Genomic DNA, 17062 nt, shown 5'->3' on the forward strand with positions numbered 1-17062 from the left:
CCCTTTGGAGCAATTGTTGGAGTCCTCAAACTTTAAATACAATTCTTTAAGTTTATATTTTTCATCCATTTGTCACCTACATACCTCTTCTGTGGGTACTCTAGTACTGAATATTTCACCTTTTTCATAAGATAGTGTTTCCCTCACTATCCTTTACTGGCAGGAACCATGCATTAGTCAAATCTGCAGCCTTAACTGGAATGAAAGAAAGATAAAAGAAATTGTAATGGATACTCTATAAGGAGAGCTCTGCATACCAGTGTTTAGGCTACATACCTTGTTTAAAGGACAAGGGTTTCTGGAAAAATGTCTGTCTGCTGCTGAGAATAACACTGTTTATTGGAAAGCAAAAAATGTATTTAGCTAACATTCAGTTAAAGCTGTCTAAGTTCCAATGAACTTAAATATGTTGTATGACAACCACAGTAACCAATAGGAAGAAGTTAGTGATTCTTTTGGTCTGGATGATAAAATAAATACTTTTCTTCAGCTTTCCAAATGCAAGATTTCTCTAATTATTTTTCTGACTTCATAATGTTTTGTGTTTGATTGGCAATGTACCAAGTTTAATAGCAGTTTGGTTATTTTATAATTGGAAAACAAGGGAATAGATTGCATTATAATTCAAAAGGTGCCATTTACAACTTATCTTTCCCGATATTGAAGGCCTACAGGAATTTATGTGTGGTCAAATGAAATACCACTACTGAATGTTGGATGTGTTACAGAATTACATCAACATTGTGCAGGCTGGACTTGCAGTGATCTGTTTACACAGGACCTTTTGCAGCTAATAACACTTTGAATTGTTTCATTTGTGTTGGGAAACCAAGGGAATGCAGCCAATACTGAGTTCCTTCCACAAGCCACAGAAAGTTGGGAGTTTAAATTTGGTTTGGAGTCTGGCTCAAAAAGGTCTGATGCTTTTTGAAAGCTTACTTAATTTAGCACGATCGCCTAAATGGGAATAATTAATTTGGAAGTCTTGTAAGAGCAGCTCTTTCTGAGTACCTGGTCCCTCCTGTGAGGACATTAGGCCCTTCTGGGCTTGTGCTAAAATGTGGTACTTCCAGAGCATCCTTTGCTGAATAGCTTAGATGGACAGGCAGCTGAAGAGATGAGACAAATAACACTTGCTTTCTCTCTCTCTCTCTCTCTTTATCTTTCCCTCTTTTCAAGCTCTTCCTCTAGTGTTGATTAACCTACTGATGATTATTCTGAAGTCTCAGGTTTAGCTTCTCATTAATAATCACCTAAGGACACTACACATATGTGATTTATTCCAGTGGCTTCCAGATGTTTTGAAACAACAAACCATGGCCAATCAGTACAAAATCTTAAAACAGTCATGTAGTGCCAACATAAAACTTTCCGCTAGAAACACTGTGCAGCTGGTAGAGTTTCACAGAGCAGCTGCAGACCATGATACTGCAGTTCACAGTTTGGGAAGCCCTGTTTGCTTTGATTATGCATCCCTATTTCCCAAAGACCTTGCTTTTAAAAGTCTTCATCATCTTAGAAGAGATTTGTTTCTGTTTTTAGAAGTGACAGCTGCTGACAGGTACTGCTATGAGAAACTGAATATTGAAGGGACTGAGAAAGGAAACTGCGGAAGAGACAAGGACTCTTGGATACAGTGCAATAAACAGTAAGTTGATCCATTTAGAAAAGCTGCTGTGAGATTTTTTATCCCTGCTCCTGTTCTTTAGCTGACATAAAGGGGCTCTAAAGGTCTCCATACAGAGAGATATCTCCTGAGGCCTGAGGACTGAGGTCATCTTCTGCAAACCTTAGTGCAGTAAAGTGTTGAGGGAGAGGAGCAGCCAGAGGATATGATCTCAAACAAGAAAGCACCATCTGAGTTTTGGGAACGCTTGGAACTGAGTCATGAATCTTCCCTGCTGCAAACAGAGTTTTCAGATGAAGGCACTCTGTCCTGCCTGGTGTGGCATATTTTCAGGTGCTGTCAGCTCTCATGAGTATTTCAAGTCTGACTATTATGTTTGAAGAAAATGATGGGTCCCTGTAGGATCTATTTGATGAAGATTTGGTCATTTTCTGGGTTACAAAGTCCTACGTTATTCTGTATAAGGAGCTGTATTTTTACAGGCGTTGCACCTGTCTACTTAAGTACAAGTATCTCCTGAAGAAGCAGTTGCATAAATGTAGAAAACATGATTGGAATGAACCTTGGGAAGTCTTCTAGTCCATCCCTCTGCACCAAGGCAGAATTAGCTGTACCTGTGTCATTACAGATGTGACTTCTTTGGTCTTTAAGAATCTTCAGTGATTTGTCATTAGGATGTTTTCCTTAATGTTTGACCTGAACTTCTTTGCAATTTAAAGCTATGTTTCTTGTGCTATTGTTACAGACATAGAGAACAGATTTTTCCTCCTTTTTCAGCAGTTTTACATATCTGAAGACTATTATCAGGTCCCTCCCCAAGTCTTCTCTTCTTTAAGCTGAAAAAACACAGCTCCTTACTTTTATTCTCATAGATCATGTTTTCTATTCCTATTCCTGTCCTCTCTTCAGCCATGAGTACAAACCGATCATCCTCCTGGCTCTCTTCTGACCTGTCTCCTGTTGGCCCTTATTCTTCTTAAAGTGCTGAGACCAAGGTGGTTGCAGGACCCTCGATGAGGTCTTGGCAGTCCTGGGTAGAGCAGAGGGGTTACTCCTTGTGCCTTAGGTGCCTTCATTGCTTCACATCCCAGTGTGGTGTTCACCTTTTATGCTGTGGCATTGCATTGCTGACTTGTGTTCAATTTTCATTGTATCGTAACCCTCCAGATCTTTTCCTGCAAGTTGCTACCTGAACAATTGCTTCAGATTCTGTATTTATGCAGTTGGTTATTCCTGCCTACTTTTGAACCTTTCTCTTGTCCTCATCAAATCCTGCTTTTTAAGATGACTTCTCCATTTTGTTAATGCCATTTGAATTCTCATCCTGACTACAGGTGAACTGATGCCCCTTCACAGCTTTCTGTTCAGATCTGATAACCTTACTTTCTGTTCCATTATAAACTCGTGAGTAAAAGTGTTGAAATAATTTTGGAGAGGACAGACCCCTGTGAAACCCTCCTTTCTTGACAGCACACAGTCTCTGCGCACAGTTTGTAAAAGCGTCCTGCAAGAGTTCATTTAAACTTTGTTTCTCTAGATCCCTTACAAATGTGTCATCTGAGATTTTGTCTAAAACCACTGTCCACTGCTTCTCCTCTACCTGGCCTTTTACTGTATCCTAATAGGTTATTAAATCAGTTTGATGTGGTCTGTTCTTGACAGCTGCCTTTTTGCTATTACTCAGACCATTTTTGATAATACTTCATAAAAAAGCCTCTGTCCCTAGTCAAAGCTCAGAGGAGGATCGTTTTCTCGGGAAACAGGGCATTATTTATGGGAGTTACTGTCAATGAGAGAAAGCAAGGAGTAACAAATGTGTCATAAAGCAGGTGAAGAAAAACACATTTATTTTAAATGTCCATTTTCATTGGATTTTCTTTTCCGTGAATGTCTGTTTAACCTCTCAATGCAGGGATGTGCTTTGTGGATACCTTCTATGCTCCAATATATCTAGTGTGCCCAGACTTGGAGAACTTGATGGTGAAATCACATCATCAGTCTTGCAGTTCGGAAAAGTATACAATTGCAGGTAAGTTTCTTATAACCATTATTTCAGCTCAACCTTGTTAAGCTTCAGGAATGTGACTGTGCATCAGGAACATAGCTGTTTTGTTGGCCTCTCTGTGTAGTAGTTAATTTTGCCTGTAGAGACTTAATGCTCTTCTCTGGCCTCTTGATACTGCATTTGTTAATGTTTGTAAAGTACTTAATATACTTAAAATACAAATACTCCTGAATAGCCAGAGCTAACTGGCAGCTTAATAAATTGCCATATGTTAGCTGAATCCCAGTTGTAAGATGAAATTAAGTCCTATACAAGTAAACTCAGTGTTTTATCCAACAGCAGCTCTTATACAAGAAAAATGGTCTTTATTTTCACAGTTATTTTGGGTTGTTTTATAGTAGGACAGATGAGATAAGTAAGCCAGTACTTACACCTCTTTCCTGGTTCTGCGCATCAAATAATGCAAACAGAAATGAAGGTATCAGCCAAGAGCCCACTTTCTCAAGCAGTCCCATCTGGTGACAGCACATAGTCTCCGGGGTCTTCTTGATTGTCTTGCAGTGGTGGCCATGTGAAGCTTGATGAGGAGACAGACCTGGGCTACGTGGAGAACGGGACGCCGTGCGGGCCGAACATGGTGTGCTTGGAGCATCGGTGCCTCCCCACTGAGTCCTTCAACTTCAGCACCTGCCCAGGCACTACAGAAAACCAAATTTGTTCAGGGCATGGCGTATGTTTTCATATTCTTTAATCCTTTTTGCCATTGTTGCTGAATATATTTGGTGTTGTGTAGTGTACTTGTCAGATCTTTCAGGAAGCCAGAATCGTAGCAAAAACAAGTCTTTATACTGGAGAAGCTTCTGAAGAGGAAAGATGGAGGGGGCACATAAATATCTGTAATACACTGTAGTCAGGGCATCCTAAGTAATGGATTGCAGTAAGTGCATGTTCTTTTTGCAAAAACATTTTTATCAGTTATTTCTCTTACCATTGCTTCCTCTAACTAACTTGATTCATATTTCCTCAGGCAATATACTGGAGTAAAGGTTTTATTGCCCACCTCTGAGAAACCTGTGTCTCTGTTCTTTCAGATGCTCTTTTTAATTCCCTCTGTATTGTGACAACAGCTGAACAGGGTCATAAAGTCATTGGATTTTGTTGGCTGAGAGATACTAGAGAAGAGAGCAGTGAGCTGACTTCTGTGCTTGGTGCACAGATCATGAGTTTGGTGTGGCATGTTGCACTCTGGTCATTGGAGAGTCCCTTTGTCCCTCACAGAGTTTGAAACAGTCTCCAGGTCCCTCAGGCTGACCTGAGATCAAAAGAATCATTCTCTCATAACATCTTACCTCTTCTGCACTGCATTAAAACTAACTGTATTATTTTAAATTAACCACTTCATCATATTTCAGAAAAATCTAATTTTTGAGGTTGTCTGCCAAAGCAATTAAAAATGGCTTTATTAAATATATTACACATAAAAACATACTAATGTACTTAATATAAATCAAATATTTGTATATAATTATATATTTAATAATTATATGAATATCTAATATTTACATTTAAAATTGCTGTATATTAGAAATGTTTTGCAAAATTTTGCAGACAGTTAAAATCAGTGCTGTATGACTGTACCAGTACTGTAGTTTAATTACTGGAATAAATTAATTTTATTATTTTATTCTGAGCTACATTTTTGGCTGCAGGTTTGTAGCAATGAAATAAAGTGCGTCTGTGACCGATTCTGGGGAGGAGATGACTGCAGTTCCCACATCAAAGATGATATGTTTTTTGATAAAGAGGCCATCAGTAAAGGTATGTAGTTATAATTTTTATCAATAATTTGAAAAGCTTGGGTTTGAGGAAGGTCCATTAAGCAAAACTAGATCTCCTGCTCTTTCACTTTGCATGCAATATGGTGCATCATTCAAGAGCCTCGTTCACTTCCTTCCTCAGCACGAACACTTGGTTTCTGTGCTTGAGGTCTCAGTCCTGCACCAGGATGCGAACGGTGTGGTCCCACGAGCATTCAGTACAACTCCCAGGACTTGCATGAGTGCATCTAGTTGCACCTTGCTTGCTCCAATCATTTGAGTGGTCTTACTAAGCATATTAACTGTTTAGGACAAGCAAAAATTTACTAAAGCTCTTCATATCTAGGTGGAAAGGTAGAATTACTTATAAGTTTGACTTTTAGTTGTGGAGTCAAATTTTTATAACATGCTCACTGTGCAGAATATTTGCACACAAGTTTTATTCTTTTACATTTTTTGAGCAAAAGTTTTTATTCATCTCTTGGCTTGCATGTAAGAGGAGGGTATATTGTGGAAAAAAGAAGGTGTAAATGTTTCCTGTCATTACAAAACCTTGTGGGGGGCAGTTTTTCTCTCTTCCAGAATGCCTTTTTTTGGTTAGTTTATTCAGCTACGGAAGGTGTTTAAACCAAAAAAGTCACTTTTTTTCCAATACAAATATGTATCTAGCAGGCAGGTTATATGGATGTAACTACAGCAGCTTAACTATATTGACAATATTATATTGGTATATCTGACACAACTTTCACATGTAGCAAGTGTTCATTTAAGGGAAACAGACACAAAGTTTGATGTGCAAATTTTCTTTTCATATCCAGGCTATACTTCAGGTTTGTATCACTGGTTACAATTAATCAGCCTAGCGCAAGTTGTCCAAGCAGGTTTTTAAAAGACAGTGCCTTTATTGTTTTTGTATGTTTTTCTCCTAAAACTCTGCATATTTTTCCCTTTTCTTGTGTTTCCAGGTGTTGTTAGCACAAATATAATAATAGGGGCTATTGCTGGCACCATTTTAGTGTTGGCTCTCGTTTTAGGAATAACTGGTTGGGGTTACAAGTAAGTAAATTGTGTTCTTCTTAATAAACTTTTTAAAAATTTTGTTAATTTCATCTGTTAGCTAATTACATTATGAAAGGAGCAATTCAAACATAATATAAAACCCCAAATTGAATTGTATTTATTTAGTGCAATTTTGATAGTATTAGCATTTTTCAATCAATTCGTACGTGTGTAGGTATTTTTGTTTTCAGAGAGCTTGATCCAGGCTTGACATATATTTCTTATTTAGTTATTCCTTTTCTTTTTTGAAGATGATCAGATTATGATTTTACTATATCTGACAAGGAAAATACCAGAGTAGGGTCTGATTCAATTACAAATCTTTCTTAATGACAAAGTAAATTTAGGAAGATTGGCCCTCAGTCAGCAAAGCATTTAACCATAGGCTTCTTTCAACAGATGTTTGTATTCAGTCAGCTTAACCCCAAATTAATTCAAGCAGGTGCTTCAGTGTTTTGTTGAGAGAGATAAATCTGTAATTTGCAAATAAGATGCAAGCTCTCATCTGGTGTACAGTTGCCAGTGTTCTGCTAACTGAAAGCAAAAGTGAATTATTTTAGTATGACTGCTCTTCTTCAGTTTTTCCCCCTTTGTGAATTTCCTCTAAAATCAGAAAGTTTTAGTTCTTTTGCATGTATTAAATAAGGAATGAAGGCACATACTCTGCAGAAAAGTCACCCATGTTTGGATGAGGCTGTAGAAGTCCGTCTTCCCGTGGTGCTTGGGATGGTGGGAAGGCAGGGCAGGCTCAGGAGCGCAGCGCTGTCCCCCGCGGCAAGGCACAGTGGCCCCACTGCCGGGGGTGCCGGGGCACTGGCCCCTGCCCGTGGTTGTGCCGGCCGCTCTCAAAGCCACTCCTGCTCCTGCCGGAAGCGAGCAGGAGGACCTGCTCCCGGGCTCGCTCTGGTTTGGACTCTCTGGGGCCATTGCAAACTTGCAGACCGAGAGCAGCTCAAACATACATAATGAAAGAGGCATATGAGGGAAAACATGAAGACTCAAAGAGTAAAAAGACTATTATGCTGTCTTTTTATGTCACCTTCAGCTTCTGGCGGTATCTGAAAATCTGGACTTCTGTTTTGACAACAGCTCCAAAGGTTAAGAACTGTTTTTTCAGATCAGATTTAGCCAGTGACCTGCATAATTTTACTAGTAATATTGAAGCAATAGGTTCAGTTCCTAGACTTTATAAAAGCATATTTAGAAGGCAGTGTAGCAGCTGAGGTTGAGCTGGCCTAAGACTGCACCAGCACCACAAGTCCTGCTTTTGTTTCCCTCCTCTGCCATCCGTCTGCAATTCTGTCAGCACTGGTGACCCTGTGGCCGTGCAGTCTGTTGGGTGAGCTTTCTGACTGCACTGAAGATTAACCTGGGGGGTGGAAAAGATCAGTTTTCAGTGAGATCGGTGAGCTGACCTGACTTGACTGCACAACCACATGATTGCTGGTGTCGACTCAACGGATGGTAGGGAGGGCAGGATAAGAAAACACCTTTCAGGAGCAGCACCATGGTAAACAGACTTATATTTATCATGAACTGCACCTCAAACTCAGCATTGAGTGTAGTTATCAGCATGAATATATATTTTCCCAGTTCATTCTGAGCTAATACGCTAATACATTATGAATATGTTTATTTCAGAAGTGCTTTCTGTAGAAACATTTTGAGCAAAAATTTTGTTGTGCATATATTGCTTTTCTGTTTGCCTTTTTTTTTCTCTTACTGATTATGTATACTTGCAGACTGATAACTCATTCTTATTTCTTTCTCTCCTTTTTATATGGAAAGAAATTACAGAAGACAGAGGTATGTGATAAAAGTAATGGAATGCTTCTCTAGAAAGGTCTGAAAATAGCTTTTCTTCTCATTTGCCCATTTACGTGCTATAAGGAAAATATACTCATGATATATTATCATAGTTTAAAGAATGTTTGCTTGAATATATGAAATTTGTGTTTATTCTACAAATACATTGTTTAAAATCCTGATTTCATTGAACTCAGTAGCAAAAATGATGTCTACTTCAATAAATGCACTATTTTATTTAGGAAAACAGGAGAATATTTCCAATAAAAGAGACCACAAATCTGCTATTAGATTAAAATGTTCTTGAGAGGCTGAGAATTGAATAATTAATATTGACATGATGTTCTCCATTTTTCTGCCTTTATTACCACCTCCTGGTCCAAGCTACCACTTTGTTGCTGCCACCTGTTGAGCTTGTTCTCCATTTCCTCTGCCTGGAACACAGTGCTTTCCCTGGCAGGTTCGAAGTAGTAGCCTGGAGCAGAAAAGCCCTGCCACGTGCTGATTAATTTGTTCTGTGTACAACAAAGTCGAATAGCTGACAGGAGCAGTAACTGGGAAGAGGGCAAAGATATTGAAGTCAAGCATTACAGTAGATAGGAGATGTTACCTGGACACAAGGAAGACAGATTTTGGTGGTCTGAGTTTTGGTGATTCTCAGTGGAGTCCCCTGAATGTGCAAATACAGAGTAACGCTGCCTTCGAGTCACTCCACTATAGACATGTCAACATTGGCAGAGGACAGAGCAACTACAGCCTTGAAATATGGAAAGAGACCCCCCCCTGCACATTAGCAAGGGAATATTAGAGTATCTAAAATCTTTCAAATTCCCTCATCTCCACAAATCAGAATATGGACAGAGAAATGCAAGTATGCAGTCAGTCTGCAGCTGTGTCTGTGGGCATAGGCAGAGTGGAAACTAGCAGAAGCAAAGACTTTTGAGGATGATGGAAGACTGGAGGTGTTTAATAACTAAATCCCCTTCATGCAGAATATGAAGTTCCGTAGACTGATTTCTAAATAGACAATTTATGGATGCATAAAAGGAGAATTCCATAAATTGAAAAACATAAATACATCATAGTGTCCCTTTTTTGAACTGTTTACAGTTAGTCCTTAAATAAAGATGAAAACAAGCCATTAAAATATGTGCAAGCATTACATACGGAATGATATTTGACAGTACTCAGTGGCTGAAATAAGTCAACTGAAAGTAATAAAAAGGATAAATTATCAAGTATTCTGTCAACTGAGATAATGTAGCATAAAGGGCACAAATATATGGGAGAAGTCTGTTCAGACTGACTAGTGAGAAGATGGTTTGTTAAAGAGGAACCTGGGGAGCAGCAGAACTGCACAAACAGTTCTGGAAATATTGATATACTTACTGCCTGAGGAATGAGACAAGAACTGAGACTCATGAGGCAATAGAAGAAATAGTCTAGAAGTACTGTATTATATTAGGAACTTATGTGTCATATAATTACATATTTAAAATACCTCAGGAGTACTAGAAATTCAAATATGGAATGGATAGAGCCCAGTTCAGGTCTGTAGTTGGACGTCATCTGAATGTGAATTGACCTTCTGATAAATGAGCATCTTAATAGTGGCAAACAGAAACAAAAATGCCTTGGAAAGTGCAAGGCTGAATGGATAATTAAACTTACGGTATTATGATATAACTGACTTCCAAATTAGCTGTCTGTATTAGAGAAGATTTTTCAGCTTGATGGAACTGTAACTGGTGTATCTGTAAGGCAGTTATCGGCTGGCAATGAATTCACTGTGCAAAAGTGGCATAACTTGAATTAGGAATTTCTAGTGCATAGATGGTTTTATGTACCCAAACCAAGCTTTTACTACTAGAAAAGGATGAACTATTGTCAGATATCAGTAGTATTATTTTTGTGTGTCTTGGCAGTTTGAGTTCATTGTGATAATCAGGAGTAACTGAGAACCTCTGGCACTGGTTTAAGTTCCACTGCGAAAGAGAACAGTTAATAAACTGGAGGGTTTTCTCCTACCAAGGTTTAAACAGCTCTACAGGTTGCTATTCTTGAATTCATTAATGATCACAAAAATTAAACAAAAAACATCTGTCTCATCTGGAAGGGAAAATGCATTCACTTTTCCTTAAATCCCGTTTGGTCCATGCATGAATTTGGTTCAGGTACTTGTACTGCAGCAAGGGATGCTTTTCACAGCCTGCTCGATGAGCCCTTTGAAATGTCCAAATTGATTATCCAATGTCTCAAGAACCACAAACAAATCACTTTGAAACCTGTGATCAGAGTTTATTAATGAAATATTCCTTGTTTTCCCCTACCTAAATGTACATAATCCACTTTTCTGAACTGTCAAAAATACACAGGAGTATTCTCACTGATGGTTGAAATATTTATTAATATGTTTATTGTGTATGTTTAATGGGTTTCCTCAAGGATCATTATGCTTGCCTCTTTCTTTTAAACTAATATTTGTGTGTATGTGTGTTTGTGTGCTCATGCCTGTCTTGTTTTCTGACTCTACAATGTTTATTATACTTTAGACAAATACCCCAGGGAGATTATGTAAAAAAACCTGGAGAGGCCGACTCTTTTTATAGCGACATGCCTCCTGGAGTCAGCACAAACTCTGCATCTAGTTCTAAGAAGAGGTCTGCTTTTCTGTCGCATTTTCAGATTTCTACCTGTTCCATCACCCATTATTCCATTAGTCAGAACATTTCATTGTTTTGCAGCAGGTTTGATTCCTTCTTCTTTCTTTGGAATGTTGAAAATGGCACAATCCCTTGTTCTTTGATTACTGATTTTTCTCACATGTTTTGCACTACTAATTATTACAATTAGGCCAGAATAAATATGTTTTTCATTGTAAACCAATTTTTAGCTAATCTAATTTTCATCATCTCCCTGCTTGAGAATTGTTTTCAAGTAGACTGTAATGATAATTGTTGACTCAAAAACAAAACATTAAATAAAAAACACAATTTTTTATCATGGTCAGGTAATCAAAGAAAAGGAACACTGTCTTGCTTCAATAATAGTTATAAACATAAACTGTTTAATATAAATGTTGTTTTTATATCTTTATTTGTGAATGCCATCAATAACTACCTTAGCTGACCTAGACCTCTGGAAAATATTCTCACTGTCTCCTGGTAAAGATGGAGGTGCTTGCAGTTTATTCCACTTCCGCTTACTAGACTAATATACTAAATGATCGCCAAGTGTTATCCTAGGAAATAATTTTACAAAGACTTTCTGTACTTTTGTGCTTGCTGTTTTGAGTAGCCAAGCAGGGCATTAGATTTTGCCTCTGTTCAGAATTTGCTGATTTTGTTATTCTCCAGTTACTTTAAAAAAGCAAAATCAAAAAAACAACCCATCAACAGCATTTTAAAGTGGAAAACTGATTGAAAAGCATTAACAGTCATTAGTGATTGCTAAGGTCATGCGGTCATTACGGTCACCATCCCTCTGCAGTCAGAGATCCTTTAATTACAAAAATCTTCTTCAGCCAGCTCTTCAATTTACGAGAAGCAGGATGTCATGGGAGGAATAGACTCTCTTGAACAGCTTCATAAGAAAACCAAATTCTCAGTTCGTCTTGCTGAGTAATTTATAATTGTGCAGTCAGCAAAGCCATATTTATTTTGTTATTTCAAAGAAAGTACAATGAAATATGTGTATTTGCAGTGCCTTTGGGTGTATCAGATAGATCCTATGTGCAGCTTCATTCAGTCTGTTCCAGTGACTATGTTAGTAAGAAAACGGTAATAGTGAAGTAATTAATTAATGGTTTCTCTGTAATAGTGAATAAATTAATTAATGATTTCTAACTTTCTAAATACAACTTTTAGATTTATGAGTGGATAAATTACTTATTTTCAGGAAGAAAATGTTTACCCTAAATGATGCAGTGTTTGTGTTGGAGAATCCTTTCTCATTTGGATAAAAGTTTGAAAAAAGTCTTGGGAAAGCAAGTTTTCATAGGTTTTGTTTAAGGACATGTGCATTCCAGTTAAGAAAAAAAAATGTTTGTTTTTAAATGAATGTCATTTAACACATTTCTTTCATTCTGTACCTTTCTTTCTTCTCATACTTCCATTTCTTTCATGTGTCTCTGTTTTATTTTTTGTTCCACAAAACTGATGGATTTTAAGGTCTGTCTATACTAGAGAATGTTGTTGTTCCCCACCCGCAGTTCAGGTATGTTGTGCCGCTGTCAAGGCAGCCCGGCTAGCGTTCCCTTAGCTCTGTGGTGGGGCTGATGCAGCCCTCCCAATTCAAGGCCCAGGATGCTACTACCCACCTTTCAAACCGCCTGTGTTTTGCTTTTTGTGCAGATACCTGTGTCATCTCTTGGCAGGCTTTAGAGTGACTGGGCCATTAATCATCTGGGCTTTTCCATGCGGGAAAAGACTGTGAAGTGTTAGTATTCTCAGAGGATACTAAAGAATTAAGACATAATTTTATAATAACTCCTGCTGTTATGAAAAAAACACGAAAAACAGTAAAAAGCAAGACATTACCAAGCCTGGAAAGAAACCATTAGGAAGAGAAAATGATTTAAAAAGTCTGCCAGTTCTCAGACATTTCATGCTTTAAATAAGTTTGAATTAATAAAGCCCAGAGCTTACTTCAATGTGACTGTGATTAACCTGCTGTCTGAACAGCATCTGTCCGATCTCTGCCCTCTAAAGAAAGCAGAGGTTGAAAAACATGAGAGTATTCAGACTGTCTGAAAATACAAAAATGCATCCTTTGAGCAAAATGTCTTTCTAATAATTGGGCATCCATTCTGGCTAGTTTTCAGCTTCCTTTTGTTTTTCTTCTATATTGGAAATGAGTTGTAGATCTCATGGCAAATGGCTGAGCAGCAGTTCTAGCTCAGCAGGAGGGGGCCTTTTGCAACTCCCTGCTCTCTCCCCCTGGTTGTTGGACATCGCTGCGCACCTCTGGTTCTTAGAGGGAATGCATGAGGAAAGAAAAACTTTGGTTCATGCCGAGGACCTAAATATAAAGACTGTTTTCAGCTATGACTTTGGCGTTACAAGTATATACTGCAGTGACTCGCTGACAAAATAGAATAAAAATTCAAAATCAGTAAGACTGAGATGGACTTATTTCTCAGCTCACCCCAGACTCCTGGCCCCCAAGACCAGTAGCGGTGGGAGGAGGAGTGGAAGTGTGTGAGTCCCTGCTTCCCTGATGCAGCACGAGCGCGTGACAGGCAGCCTCCGGGCAGCACGTGCTCAGCTGCTAGGAAAAAGCTACTGCAACAAGCAGAGCTGAAAGAGCATACTCCAACTAAATACTGTGGCAGAGATGGAAATAACAAAGAAAATATAGTGTGTACTGATATTCTTTCAACAGCAGCCACATTAGGAACATTACTGAAGCCTGAAGGTGGACACACTGACCTGCTTCAGGGACAGCTGGCAAAACATAACTGGACAGTTTAACCAGAAATACAGAATACGCTGCTAGTGCAGACAGACCTTAGGCTTTGTTCTGTGACTGACTTTAGGAATGCGATGAGCTCTGAACCACTAAGCTAATATTTATGTGAGAAAATGCCCTTAACAGTAACCGCATTTGAGCCCTCCTATTCCAGGTCAAATGGATTATCTCATTCCTGGAGTGAAAGGATCCCAGACACGAAACATATTTCAGACATCTGTGAAAATGGGAGACCTAGGAGTAATTCTTGGCAAGGTAAGTGTGAACCTGTTTGATTTCCGCAGTGGAAACCAACCTCTGTGTCATCACTGCTCTGCTGAAAATTTAGTTGATCTTCAGACAGCAGCCTGACTCCTTAAAATTGTGTTAATTGTTATTAACCTGGATTGGGGATTTAGCAGCGTCTTACACAAGTACAGTTTTTGCACAATGCTTTATCACATTACATTTCCTAATTTTTCCCATTCCTATAGTGTGAGTTAACATGAAAAAGAGGAAAATTTTCATTCACTCTTGCCAGCTCTTATGATTTTATTGTGCATTTTGCAGTACTTAGCATTTTTATTTAAGTAGTGATTTTCTCAAATGAAAGCTGAAATTAAGTTTTTGGTCTGCACGTTTGCAGCAAAAGGTAGCAAAAGGTCTCCCAAGTGTCAAATATTTCTGCTCTGGGATAAATCAAGAGGGACTAACTTATGACTTTTAAATGGTTAAAGCTGATAATATGACTCTGTTGCTGGGAATGTAAAGAATATATACAGTAATGCAGGTAACTTTCAAGATGTTATACAGTCTGTCTTTACCCTTTGGTCTCTTTCAGGTAATATAGGAGGAAACAGAAAGAAAGTCAAAGGCAAAAGATTTAGGCCACGGTCTAATTCAACTGAGTAAGTCTGAACTTCTAACAGCAAAGCCAAAAAGTATAGTTTACATGCTCACGTTTTGTAGATTGAGATTAAGAGTACTGAAAAGTAGACAACCACATATTTGCCTTGTGGCCTATTCTGATTGCTGACTGATAATCTGGCAAATGGTTTAGCTAATGTATTTCAACTTCTTTTTTCTGTATTCTTTAAAAATTAGCTATCAATTTTCTTTTTTATGTAGGCTTCTTCACAGGTGTTCCCATAGTAATTCCCAATGATGGTGACAACCTACACCATCACTGCAGGCTTTTGTCTACAGTAAACTGCCATTGCTGAGTGTATCCTGGTTCAATAGTGAATTCTTGATAACCTTTTTCTACCTTTGTCCTCACCTTGGGTTGGGCCATTGTAGAGGTCAGAGATTTCTATCTCTGAGTACCTGCCTGGACGTTTTAGGAGAGAGATCTGCCTGTTTTGAGAGTATACTGAAGTTAGTTATTCTATGCCACCAGGCCTGAAACAGCCAGTCTTGAGTAAGCCCTGAAATAAATTTGTAATAAGAGTTCTTACCAAGTGACTGACCCACAGACTTCAGCACATCATGAATCTCAGGTTTGAAGTCGGTGGGCTACGGATCTGGTCCAAGAGGAAGAAAATAAAGAAAAGGTTAAATATGTTAGTAAGGAAGCCCATTTGAAAAAGTGCCTTGTATACACATGACTTTACATACACATTTACAGCATGATTTAGAGTTGCTTTCTATATTGATTTGGTGGTTACATTTACTGAAGAGCCCTTGTGTGCAGTGCTTTCCATGGTGAAACAGCCTTTACTCTGTAGTTATGCCTGCTGGTTCAGGCTCCTTATGTGAATGAATGGTGAATGGCTGGAAACACAATCTCTAGGCTTATCAAGCATTGGCCTGCTCTTATAGGACTTGTGCCACACAAGAATGACCCTTTCTTTGACAATAACAGCAATGGCTGTGCCCTTTCCCTGTATCATTAGTACCAACTTTGCACCTGTATTGGCAAATGAATTGGATACCAACCCTGCTGGAAACTAATAACACTAACTCCTTTCTGGGCCGTGCTTTCTTCAGTTTGGGAATTGTGAGTTCATTCTGAAACTTTTCTACAAACCTGCAATGCACGGCCTTTAGGCAAGCAGGCTTAGAAAGGTTCCTAGAGAAGACCCTGTGTTACCAATTACAGAAAAAATAGCTTGATACACATAGTAATTATAATGTCGCATGGTCAAAATGGCAACACAGAACTAGAAATATTAGTCCCCAATTCCTCAGAGGAGTTTATCTGCCAAGTCCCGCTGTGCTCTTGGTCTTAGCACTGATAAACACTTACTGGAATGTGATTCTGTTGATTTTGTTTTTTCCTTGCATGAGACAATTTGATAAAAGCAAAATTAGTCTGTTTGACCAAACCACTAAGAGTACAAATGACATTGCAAGTTCTTCTTTAGAAATTTGTTCTGTACTTTTCTTCATTTTCTAGTTGTATTTCTGAAAAAAAGATTTATAAAAATAATAGGGTTAAGTTAATGTTACCATTATTCTGTCCTTCAACAGAGTTGGACAATGGAGCTGAATTTGGTCCATAAAGAATGAAACCAGATCAGCTCTTTTTACCCTAGAGTGAGCATAACTGCATGGGAAGAGAATAATCATTTCAGTAAGGCAGAAGAGCAATAGGCATCTTTTTTCTTCTGTGCTGCTCTGCTGGTATTTTGTACATTAGCTCTGAGAACTTCAGAACACTAAATAAATGGGACTGAGTAGGCAGAGAGGGTGTGAGTTAGATATCTTTTTCCCTATGTAATTTTTCTCTTTTAGAGGTGCCCCAGAATTTCCACCTAATAATTCTCTTCTTTCCTTCTTGCTGCTTGTTACTGTCTCCCAGCCTGGCAGCAGCACCTGGTGCTTCCTGAGGGCTGTGCAGAGACTGTTAGGGATGAAACACAGCATGCGTGTTCCCAGCAGATACCTGCTGGGCAGGGAGTTGCTCTTTCTCCTGATGGGGTTGCACAGCCAGTCCTCTGAGGTGTCTCAGGTTGGACTGCGTGGCTGGTCAGAGTCTACTCTGCAAGCCTGTCACCCATCGGAGAGAGGGCTTCACTGAATGAACCACGCGCTGTGCCAATGATGTGGTGAGGAATGGAGAGAATTGCCGAGGGCACACAATGGGTCTGGTTAGAAAGATAACTTTCTTTTTGAGAAGGGAAAATTGATGATAAATGATCTAACCATGACCAACATTTCTTACTTATCTAGCGAAACAAAAAGCGATGCCAGCTGTGTTGAGGTTGCATGTGTTCTGAGGATACCTCAGAATATGGGCAACTTCAGTGCAGCTGGCATTGCTTCCAAGGTATCCTCAGAATATGTGCAGCCTTTTCC

At 38.8% G+C, this 17062-nt stretch overlaps 1 protein-coding gene across 1 annotated transcript in view; it reads left to right on the top strand.

Moving 5' to 3' along the window:
• The window catches only part of ADAM22 (ADAM metallopeptidase domain 22), a 146535-nt gene that overhangs the window by 116122 nt on the left and 13351 nt on the right, over positions 1-17062 (top strand). Inside the window, exons 21-29 of the mRNA XM_026067663.1 lie at positions 1543-1648; positions 3540-3656; positions 4194-4362; positions 5342-5450; positions 6415-6505; positions 8297-8314; positions 10867-11061; positions 13938-14038; positions 14604-14670. Of these exons, the coding sequence (XP_025923448.1) occupies positions 1543-1648; positions 3540-3656; positions 4194-4362; positions 5342-5450; positions 6415-6505; positions 8297-8314; positions 10867-11061; positions 13938-14038; positions 14604-14670 (973 nt within the window). The remainder of the gene's footprint in view (positions 1-1542; positions 1649-3539; positions 3657-4193; positions 4363-5341; positions 5451-6414; positions 6506-8296; positions 8315-10866; positions 11062-13937; positions 14039-14603; positions 14671-17062) is intronic.

Source organism: Apteryx rowi, unplaced genomic scaffold (genome assembly GCF_003343035.1).
Source record: "Apteryx rowi isolate R43461 unplaced genomic scaffold, aptRow1 scaffold_260, whole genome shotgun sequence".
Classification (NCBI taxonomy): Eukaryota; Metazoa; Chordata; class Aves; order Apterygiformes; family Apterygidae; genus Apteryx; species Apteryx rowi.